We start from the raw sequence: 12,084 nt of genomic DNA on the forward strand, positions 1-12,084 counted from the left end.
CTGTTTTGAGACTACAGTTCCCATCATCCCTGACCACTGGTCCTGTTAGCTAGGGATGATGGGAGTTGTAGTCCCAGAACAGCTGGAGGACCAAGTTTGGCCATGCCTGCTGTAGACAATCTTTAGTAACGTGGACCAGTTTTCTGACTCAGTGTAAAGCAGTTCCCTATGTTTCTAACTGTAAGTGGAAAAACTGGGCACTCCATAAGCCTTCTGCATATTTTCTGATGTGATGAAAACTCTTATGCCAGACAGATAGTCACCTCTTTGGGTTGGCATGCCTTTAATATCTGAATATAGCAGCCATCAGGTTCTTGGCTCCAAAGTGAATGTAATAAATGAATAAATGATAAAAGAAATTTTAAAAAAACCTGCAAAGTACTTCAGATACCAGACTTCTCATGCAAGCAACCAAGAGAAGCCTGATACGGACATATGGGCTTCCTATGGGAGGCCATGCAACGTTTAAAAAGGAGCAACAAGTGTCATGATTGCTACATGAGACATTTTAGTAGATAATACTGATCGCCACAGATCTTCCTCTAAGACAGAGGTGGCGAAGGGGATCCAGCTAGAAGGCAGGATCTCCCCCACCTCTCATGGGCCAAGTTTGATAGGTAAGGAGCTATAATCACCTGACATCACAATGATCATTTTTTTGTCCATTCGGACAATCAGCTGATCACTGTGGCTTGAAAAGTACAAAACTGCTTTGGCCCAGGCACATATTTAGCTACCCCACACCTGGTGTCCTGGGGGAGGTGGCTGTGGTTTGGTGAAAACGGTCTGACATGTCAAATGGGGAGACCTGGAAGATGTAATGAGGTTCATCACTCCTGCCATAAGATGTCATTCTGGTTATTTATCTTCTTCCTAATCAGCTAGATGCCTTGTTCCACTGGTCTGGATGTTTAATCACCAGCTCTGGTCAGGGATCTGACCTATGAGGAAGGGAATGCTCTAGCAAAGACCCATAGTAATGTTAAGAACTGGTCCTTGAGCTAGTTTTGTCCTCCTCCCTCCCTTTCATTTTTCCTCATGTGCCAGAGACTCTCTTAGAACTGATTTTTGAAAGCTGCTCTGAAAACCATTTTTGGGGGGTGGGGTGGGGTAGAGGGCAGGGTATAAATAAACCAGGAGCTCACTCGTTTTCAGCCTTTCCCTCAAATAATTTCTAAAGCACAATTGTTGCCCTGCCCTTATGCCCCCAGTTAGGAGCTGATGGATTGGTTTCGGTGCTGTCAAAACTGTGTATTCTGTGCTTAATTCTAATTGTGATGTGCTTTGAGATTGTCAGCTCCAACAAGAAGGTAAGAGAAGAAAATATTTGAGGACTGAAAGCCTCAAAATACTAGAAGCTGCATGCTTACGTGATAGGATGCTCTTTCTTCTCTATCCATCGGACGGGTCACGTACATTCTTCCAGACACAGGGTCAATGTTGAAGACTTCCATAGGTGGTTGGTCAGCTCCCACACCAGTGATGCTGTATCTTATGTGGATCTCGCTGTCCTTATCTGAACGTATCTGAATAAAAGATGAAAGGGAACCATGAGAGAGCCTGGAATGCAAGGCAGGCGGGAAAGAAAGTTCATGGTGACATGCACACAAAGCTATCAAGAGTAGAGAAAAATAGCCTATTATTCTACACACATGTGGATTTAGGCAGGGAACAACTCAGCAACCTGTTCACAAAAGACCAAGGAGATGCTTGTTTCAGGAATCTTTCCAACATCTTCTGTGACACAATGCACGCTGTGTGCTTACACATTTCAGCCATGTGTGGACTCTATGTTATTTAGCCGAGCCCCTGAGATCACAAACAATTTCTGTGAGATCCACAAGCCACTGGCTCATGGGTCCCATGGCATGCATCAGTAATAGTGCCCAGTGGATTCCAGAAAGGCAAATGGGAATTTGGGAAACAAAAGACGCAGTCACTGCCAGACTGGTCTGTTTTAACAATATGTGAAAATGCACATACACAATCTCTTTATCTGATCAAAATATTTGCATGTTGCCTGCCCTACAGCCATATTATCAGGGCAGCTTGCAACAAAGAAAGAAGCAAATTAAAACTGCATACAATAAATCAATATAACCTGTGAAAACAGCATATCAATAAACCATAATACAGATATATATAAAGAGGCAGATTATGAGACTTGGGAAAATAAGAATGACATCAAGGTAGATGCTGGGTAAGCCTCTCTGGAACAGGTATTCCATTGCTGGAGTGTGACCACTGAAAAGGACCATTTTTTAAAAAGGATCTGATGCACATCCCATGGAAGGTGCACCCAGAGAAGATGGAGCCATTCAGAGGATAACACAGTTTCCTTTCTCTTCTCCACTGCACAAAATGGCTATCAGCCCTGATTTGCCAGAAACTTCTGAATTCCAGTTTGGATTTGGAGTTTGGATTTGATATCCCGCCTTTCACTCCCTTTAAGGAGTCTCAAAGCGGCTAACATTCTCCTTTCCCTTCCTCCCCCACAACAAACACTCTGTGAGGTGAGTGGGGCTGAGAGACTTCAAAGAAGTGTGACTGGCCCAAGGTCACCCAGCAGCTGCATGTGGAGGAGCGGAGACGCGAAACCGGTTCCCCAGATTACGAGACAACTGCTCTGAACCACTACACCACACTGGCTCTCACAGTTGCTAGAAATTGGAGAGGGGAGAGTCCTGTTTGGCTCACGTCTTGCCTGGTATGCCCCACAGAGAAACTTACGGTCTTCAAATAAAAACATCTTGAAGGTCCCAGGCCATAGAGAAGTTAGGCTGGCCTCAACTAGAGCCAGGGCTTTTTCGGCTGTGGCTCCGACCTGGTGGAACACTCTGTCACAAGAGACTAGGGCCCTGCAGGACTTGACATCTTTCCGCAGGGCCTGTAAAACAGAGCTGTTCCGCCAGGCCTTTGGCCAGGGCACAGACTGACTCCCTCCTTCGGCAATCTTCGCGGAGCTCTGGCCCAATGGTGGCCAGTGGCTTGAATTTAATTAATTTTATAATGAATGATTTTAGAATGTTGTTTGTGCTGTACTTTTGTACTGTTTTATTGTTAGCCGCCCTGAGCCCGGCTTCCCTGGGGAGGGCGGGATATAAATAAAATTTATTATTATTATTTATTATTGTGGTCCTCCCACGGGCAACCATCTGGTTGGCCACTGTAAGAATGCAGGATGCTGAACAGGACAGGCCAGTTCCGAGCACAATTCAAAGTGTTGGTGTGGACTTACAAAGCCTTAAACGGCCTCGGCCCTATATACCTAAAGGAGCATCTCCACGTCCATCATGCAGCCTGGACACTGAGGTCCAGTTCTGAAGGCCTTTTGGTGGTTCTCTCACTGTGAGACCTGATGCTACAGGGAACTAGACAGAGGGCATTCTCAGTACTGTTGCTCACCCTGTGAAATGCCCTCCCATCATATGTCAAACAGATAAAACAACTATTTGACATCTTGAAGGCAGCCCTGTTCAGGCAAGTTTTTAATGGTTGATGTTTTACTGTGTTTTTTATATTTTGTTAGAAGCTGCCCAGAGTGGCTGGGGCAACTCAGTCAGATGGGCGGCATATCATCATCATCATCATCATCATCATCATCATCCAGGAGGGTTCCTCTTATATTCCTAAAATAGATTTTTACCAGCTGAGAAGTTAATACTAGATGAAGCACTGACACAAACTGATTGATGGCTTTGACTCAGGGTAAGAAAGAGAAGATGCATCACTCACCATAAAATGAGGACCTACTGTATGAAGATACAGTGGTACCTCGGTTTACAGATGCTTCAGGTTACAGATGCTTCAAGTTACACACTCTGCCAACCCAGAAATAGTACCTCGGGTAAAGAACTTTGCTTCAGGATGAGAACAGGAATCGCACGGCGGTGGCGTGGAAGGCCTCATTAGCTAAAGTGGTGCTTCAGGTTAAGAACAGTTTCAGGTTAGTGGAGGCCAAGGCCAGAAAAAGACTCAATATGGAGGTCGGATGGCCAAAATATTGGGAAATGATAGAAAAAACAGGAGACAATTGGAGACTGCTGAGCTTTGAAAAATTAAAGAATAGGGTGCAAGATTGGTTTCACTATGCTCAAATTCAAGAAGTTTTTAAGTCGGATAAAAAAATAGGATTCCAGGTGGAAAAATCGAAACTAGAGACAGAACTGTTAGAACCTAAGACCAAGGTACTTTCGAGAATGTATAACTTGCTGCTTAAATGGAATACTCAGGATGAGATAGTCAAATCAGCCATGATAAAATGGGCTCAGGATATTGGGTACAACATTATGTTTGAAGACTGGGAAAGGTTATGGACCACTGGAATGAGATTTACGGCATGCAATGCCTTGAAAGAGAATATTATGAAAATGATATATAGGTGGTACATGACCCCAGTCAAACTTGCAAAAATTTACCATCGATCTGATAATAAATGTTGGAAATGTAAGGAGGCTGAAGGGACATTTTTTCACCTTTGGTGGACTTGTCCAAAAGTGAAGGCCTTCTGGGAAATGATCTATAATGAATTAAAAAAGGTGTTTAGGTACACATTTCCCAAAAAACCAGAGGCCTTCCTCCTGGGCATTGTGGACCAAAGGGTGATAAAGAAGGATAAGACATTTTTTATGTATGCATCTACAGCAGCAAGAATACTTATAGCAAAATATTGGAAGACACAAGATCTTCCCACGCTGGAAGAGTGGCAGACGCAGTTGATGGACTATATGGAATTGGCCGAAATGACTGGCAGAATCCGGGATTTGGATGAAGAGACAACGGAAGAAGATTGGAAAAAATTTAAGGATTATTTGCAAAAACAATACAAGCTATATGAATGTTAAGAATCTGCATGTTTTGGAACTTAGCTCCTGCAACTAGATCGAGAAAATAGGAAGATAAGTTACACTTAAGAAAAAGTTGAAATTTAAGGTTATTATATTTTTTATTTTAAGGCATAAATATTAGATAGAAGGCACCTTAAAATTAGAAGTACAATATTTTGAAAGATATAAATAAGACACGAAACAAGGTAATAATTTGCTGATATGTTTTATTGTAAAGAATGCAGGGTGAGGGAGGTGTGGGGAAGTCCAGCTAACAATTTAAAAATGTACTTTGAAAGTTGGAGTATTATTTATTTTTCTTCTTTTTTCTTCTGTAAACTGTAAACTAAAAAAAAAAAGAACAGTTTCAGGTTAAGAACGGACCTCCAGAACGAATTAAGTTCTTAACCTGAGGTACCACTGTGTGGGTTTGTTTAAACTGTGCCTATGCTAATTTATCTGTATGGGTGCAGATTTAGAAATTACTTTTGTTCTTTAAATGCAATATGTTTCACCATTGTCTGCTGTGTCCAGGCAGCATAAAGCCCTTGTGTGCAGTGGGACAGTCCCTCAAACAGGGGACCCCCTTGAAACAGAGGTTTATCCTCTGTAAAGTAGGCCATATTGCCACCCTGTTTCGACTGTGCTTGCAATTCACCGAAAGTCAGTTTCAAGGCCACCTCTGCCACCCCATCATGCATATTTTCCCAAGGAAAATAAAAGCAAATAAACAACAAGCTCTGCAAAGATAATTTCATTCATGTTTCCAGCCACCAGATACAAGACAGTAAGTAGGCCGGTTGAGACGTAACTGTGGCAACCTTGACCTGTTATCGCTCTGTAATCTGAAGTTAATTTTCTGATCAGCAATGTAAAGGAGTTCTTGTAAGATCAGGACTATTTCTGAAAGGGGTAAGAGAGGTGCAAGGTACAAGGGGGAAACAAACCATCTTGACACCCCCCTCAGCTTCAGAAAACAGTCTGATGAGTATTGTGGTGACAAGCAAATGCTTTCTTTGACGTCCCCCCGACCAGGTTTATGAAAGAAACAATGTGGAGGGGTGGGGAAATGGGGGTGGAAAGAGAGATAACCGAAGCCCACTTTACAGCAAAAGAAGATTGAAACTTCACATCTCGATGGCAGCCACTTTTCGGGGGGAGTCGGGATGTGCTGATGAAGATGCACATCCATGTGCAACAGGCACAAAGGAGATGGCTAGGTAAATAAATAAATAAATAAATAAATAAATAAATAAATAAATAAATAGCAAGCAGGCAGGGAAACAGATAAGTTCTGCTCTGGCTGAATGGAGGCAGCTCTGCAGGTAGAGATGGCAGGGACATTTTGTCCTTCAGAGCAGAGGTGAGTCAAGGAAGGGATGCAGGAATCCCGATCTCCATCACTGGTGTCTTTTAACTTCAAAAGCTATCAACCATTCTTACAGTCTTCAAACAAAAACATCTTGGAAGTCCCAGGCCACAGAGAGGTTAGGCTGGCCTCAACCAGAGCCAGGGCTTTTTCGGCTGTGGCCCCGATCTGGTGGAACGCTCTGTCACAAGAGACTAGGGCCCTGCGGACTTGACATCTTTCCGCAAGGCCTGCAAGACAGAGCTGTTCCACCAGGCCTTTGGCCAGGGCACAGCCTGACTCCCTCCTTTGGCAATCTTCACAGAACTCTAGCCCAATGGTTGCCATCAATTTGATTTGAAGTAATTTTATAATGAAATGATTTTAGAATGTTGTATTATTTTATTGTTGTTAGCCGCCCTGAGCCCGGCTTCAGCTGGGGAGGGCGGGATATAAATAATTTTTTTTATTATTATTTACAAGTCGGGTGTCAACTGATCAACATATTTTTTGAAAAAATGTGTTGTTCTCAGTGTCTCCTAAAGACTTTTCATTCATTTAGGCAAGCCTAGCCGGATGCGTAACGTTAAGATGTTATTTTATTTTATTATCCATATTTTAAACAACTGCTGATTTTACTCACAATTTTTAGGTTAACTTGCTTTTTATAAATTATTTCTTTATGAGCGCTTTGTATGCTATGTAAACAGCTTAAAGGTTATGGATGATTAAGCGTTATAGAAATCCTGCTGAATAAATAAAAATAAATCATATCATTTTCCTTTTAACTAATTAATCAATTGGTGAGAGTGGATGCTACCCAAACTTCAGTAGAAGAGTTTTTTATGAGATACTGAATGATTTTTAAGATAACTTTCAGCTTAATAAACATGAGCTTCCATTCATTGTTCAAAGAAAGAGCATATTTCATATTTTGTTTGTCATTTCCCACTGTAGTCTCACACCAGGAATAAAACAGTTCCGGTAATTAAGAACTGTGCTCTCAAATCATCACCCCATTGATTAAGGGCCCCCGTAATTCATTAACTAAAACTTAGCTGATTGATCTACTGATTAAACCACTTGAATCTTGCAACCTTTGTTATTTATTAATTACACCTGTACCACACTCTTTCTCAGAAGACCCCTAAGGGCCAAGCCGTATTTAACAATAACTGGCATAGGGTGGGAGTTCAGACCAAGGTGGCGGCAGGGTTTTCATCCTTTACTCCACTGCAGTCCCAATTGGAAATGCTTCTCCCTGTGCCAGTTATTTGCAATGGGAGGAAAGCATCCATTAGACAACAAAAGAAATAACTTCTTCACACAATGCATAATTAAACTAGGGAACTTGCCTTCACAAGAGGTGGTAGTGGCCACCAACTTAAAGGTAAAGGGACCCCTGACCATTAGGTCCACTCGTGGCTGACTCTGGGGTTGCGGTGCTCATCTCGCTTTATTGGCCAAGGGAGCCGGTATACAGCTTCTAGGTCATGTGGCCAGCATGACTAAGCCGCTTCTGGCGAACCAGAGAAGCGCACGGAAACGCCGTTTACCTTCCTGCCAGAGCGGTACCTATTTATCTACTTGCACTTTGACATGCCTTCAAACTGCTAGGTTGGCAGGAGCAGGGACCGAGCAACAGGAGCTCATCCCGTTGCGGGGATTCGAACTGCCGACCTTCTGATTGGCAAGTCCTTGGCTCTGTGGTTTAACCCACAGTGCCACCCTTACGGCCACCAACTTTGATGGCTATAAAAGAGGATTAGACCAATTCATAGAGGATAAGTCTATGGATGGGTACTAGAAACACTTGGTATGTTCCACCTCCAGTGTTGAGGGGGGGGGGCATCCTTCCTGAGTGGCAGTTGCTTGGGAACCACAGGTGTGATGTGTGCTGTTGTGCTCATTTTCTGCTTATGGGCTTCCCATACGCATCAGGTTGGTCGCTGTGAGAAGAGAATGTTGGTCAAGATGCATCTTTGGCCTGATTCAGCAGGCTCTTCCAGCAAAAAAAATATGAGGCTTTCAAGTTTATTATTATTGTTTGTGTTGTATTAGCAAAGACGAAGCCAGAGAATGAGGCCAGCCTAGTATTCTCTGCTGATTCCAAGATATAGAATATAGAATGAAGATATAGAATGAATCAACACTTGAGGGAATAGCTATGGGAGGCTGTCATGAATGTACTTCTACAACACCACTTATGGGTCACAAACCATTTGGAGGAAAGACAGAAGGGTCTGGCTAGGCCAAGACTCTGATTGGTGCAAGGGGAGGACAAATGAGAGAGAGTCATAATGGGAGTTGAGGTCAATTTCTAAAAGCAGCCAAGGAATATAACGCAGGCAGTAGGAATAACAATGCTGAGGAGTCAGAGAGATGCTTGCAAAAACAGTTATGTGATGTTGGGACTTAGACAAATCTGAATGACTCAGTAACGGGGTCTTTTCACTGTTTTGTTTGTGGTGGGCGAACCCACATGAAAGGCATTGAAATCCAGGAAGCATTGTGCTCACCCTCAATTGCCATCCTTGTCTTTGTTAACTGCTTTGCGTGCAGAATGTCCCAGCTCCGATATGCAGCCACATCATCATGCTGCAATCTTGTACAATCCTGAGATCTTTTTCATATGTACTATTGCCAAGCAGGAAACACACACACACACACACACACACACACACACACTCCTACACCTGGTGCATTTCATTCCCCTCCCCTAACGGCAGACCTTCTTATTTGTCTCTGTTGAATTTCATTATAAGAATATAAGAAGAACCCTTCTGGTTCAGGACAGTTGTCTATCTAGCTGAGCAACCTGTTCGCATAGTATCCAACCAGCTGCCAATGGGAAGCCCACAACCAGGACCTGAGCACAACAGCAACACTCTCCCCTCTTGCAGTTTCCAGAAATTGATATTTTGTTTGCTTCCATCCTGCTTTTTCTATTGCATTTTGAATTTTATTCCTATCTGCTGAGGTGTTTGCTGTCACCACCAGTTTATGTGAACCACAAATATGGTAAGATTTCCCTCTGCCCTTTCCTCTAGAAGTCATTGATGAAAACTGTTGCATCCTCTTCTACCTGTAGGTAGGCAGAAGTTCATGGTAGGGCAAACTATACCCTGTTATAAATTCTGCTTCTGGCATTTGTGGAAGGCAAAGGTTTTGGCTAATAGCAAGATTAAAATCAACTGCTGAACTTCAGAGTCCAGGGCTGGTTATTTTTTAAAAAACAACAACAACAAGGTTCATTACTGCTGTATTAACAGATTTAATTTCAGAGCTGGAAGATTATAGTCCTTTAGTTATCACTTAAGACTTAAAAGTTTGAAGCAAGGAAAGTGTAGCTCAAGGAGCTTCCAAGTATTTAAGGCTCTGAGACATGATTATGTACGGTCAACGGATAACACGCTTGAAATATATATATATTATGAACCTAGTCACCGAAATTAAAATTACTTCAAGATGAGGCTATACAAAAATGGTGAGACAATCCGATTAATTTATTCCAAATGGGGAGAGTGGCAGAGTGCAGTCCCCAGCCCTTCCTCCCTGCCCCTGCCAAAGGATGTTTAAGTGTAACAAAGGGAGTCAAAACAGCACAGGAGTTTGTAAAATCCAGAAGTGGCAGCAGAAAATCATTTTGGATCTTTATTTTTGTACTTTAGGGCATCAGCTGGCAGTGTGGCTTGACACTGCTTCAGTATTAAACTCCGCATTACCACATGTCATCTTAGAAGAGCTGATAATGTGACTACTCCTTGGACAACTCATGAGGCTTTTCACAAACCTCTGTCAAACCAAATCTCTCTCTCTTGATCAATAACGGTGCACAGAGAAGGGGGCTATTTGCAGCGTCTAAAAGGGCTGGATTAGCAGAATACTGTAAATACAGATGGCAGGGACTAATTCCAGCTCTTAAGCAGTGATCATGCAAATCACTTAGGCATGCGAACAGCTCCCTTGAGTTCAAAGGGATTACTCACATGAGCAGAGTAGCTTGTGCACCCTGCATATTAGCTGAAATCAAGACTTATTTTGTGCAATCAGGGCAGCCTGGCTTGGCACCATGCATGCAAACCCAGTGGCTTTGGCAATGATAAGTGCACGGCAGCTGATGTTGTCCTTAGCTCCCCTGCTGATAAGAATTCCAGTTCCTGAAACAGCAGTGGTAGCTGGTGCCATTATTGGGACCGGTAGGGCGGAAGGCAGGGAGACCAGCAATTTTGGAGGCTAAGGCAATGCATACACCCTTCAACATCCCGGTGAGGAAAATTAGGACACCACGTCAGTCGAGGCCCTGCTCCCTCTCACTCAGATCCCCCCTATCTCTCTGCTCCCTCTTCCTTCACTGTCTCCCTTGGGGATTACAACTCTCACCTCCTGCATCATCACGATGATGGGTCCTTAAACACCTTCGCCCACTAACACTGCCCGCCACCTGCCAAGTCCAGAAGGAGGAAGGGGTGTGTGTGGCACGTGGACACAAAGTGAGAGCACAGCAGCAAAATAGTCTGTATTTGGCCCCACCCTCTGATGGAAGCCAACCGATTCATGCCAGAGTGTGAGACACAAAAACAGTGCATATTTTTTTTGGTCCCACACTCTGGTACAGCCAGAGTGCAGGAGGCAAAATGGGACATCCCGGGGGGTGGGGGTGGAATCAGAAGCTGGGGTGGCTTCTGTAATTGCGGGATGTCCTGCTCACCGCACAACTGGGTGTTAGGGAAGAAGGGAGGCAGGCAGTGGGGGAGAGCAGGCGGGGGCACAGCTGGTGTGCATCCTGGGGGCAGGGTGAGCCACCTGTGGGGGCATGGCACCCAGTGTGGGTGGGGGGACAGCCACGATGGCACCCTGCCGGGATCATGCTGCTGGGGGCGATGCTTTCCCCTCGCATTCCTCTTCCTCCACCAGTGGAGGCAGGTGGGTGCTGGGTGAGAGTAGACTGAAGTTGATGGGGCAGTGTTCCTGTCAATAGCTCATCCTACACTCAAGTAGGACCCTGGTGGAGACACATGCCTGACTGGCATGTTCTCTCCCTCCTGGTCGATCGTTCAGGAGCTTCTTTAGCTTTCTTCAGCCCGAACATCAAAGCAACCGATGCCAACAGACATTGGCACACTTAGGGATCTGCAGAGTCTGCACAGTTCGTGTGACAGACCTCAGCAACTCAGCATTTTGGCTAATCTACTTTATTTATATATAAACACACACGGAGCACTGCAACATGGCTCCCTCTCTCTTCTAGCATCAGACAGCAAAGAGAAAAAGGACAATAGTCCCACTTCACAGAACACAGTAACACAAACATCCTGTCTCCGTCACCTCCCACTCTGTGGAGTCAAAACATATACCGTCATGTAATAGACACAATCCTATGACTGCAATCATGGAGCAGGAATTCTAACAGTTCCATTCATGCTAATGGACCAGCTTCCACTGTGCAACAGAGAGCTGATGTACATGACCACTGGAGGCACAAAGGCAGACGGAAATCCAGCTCAAAGCACTGCATGCACTGACTTCCCATCTGTGGCATCTAAGGGTATCAATAAGCACTGCAAATGCACTATTGGGATGCTAAAGTGATAGTTTACCTATGAATTAACTATCTAGGGACATGGGTGGCGCTGTGGTCTAAACCACTGAACCTCTTGGGCTTGCTGATCAGAAGGCTGGCGGTGAGTTCCCGCTGCTCTATCCCAGCTCCTGCCAACCTAGCAGTTCAAAAGCATGTCAGTGCAAGTAGATAAATAGGTACCACTGTGGCAGGAAGGTAAACAGCGTTTCTATGTGCTCTGGCTCCCATCACAGTGTTCTGTTGCACCAGAAGCGGTTTATGCTGGCCACATGACCCAGAAAGCTGTCTGTGGACAAACGCCATCTCCCTCGGCCTGAAAGTGAGAT

At 44.2% G+C, this 12,084-nt stretch overlaps 1 protein-coding gene across 8 annotated transcripts in view; it reads right to left on the reverse strand.

Annotated features, from left to right (window-relative positions):
• Positions 1 to 12,084, reverse strand: part of CDH4 (cadherin 4) — an 812,930-nt gene that overhangs the window by 184,319 nt on the left and 616,527 nt on the right. For all 8 annotated transcript variants that reach the window (XM_081867610.1, XM_081867611.1, XM_081867616.1 and 5 more), the window contains one exon: positions 1,371 to 1,526. In XM_081867610.1, the coding sequence (XP_081723736.1) occupies positions 1,371 to 1,526 (156 nt within the window). The remainder of the gene's footprint in view (positions 1 to 1,370; positions 1,527 to 12,084) is intronic.

This window comes from Podarcis erhardii (assembly GCF_964252035.2).
Source record: "Podarcis erhardii genome assembly, chromosome: 6".
Taxonomy (NCBI): domain Eukaryota; kingdom Metazoa; phylum Chordata; class Lepidosauria; order Squamata; family Lacertidae; genus Podarcis; species Podarcis erhardii.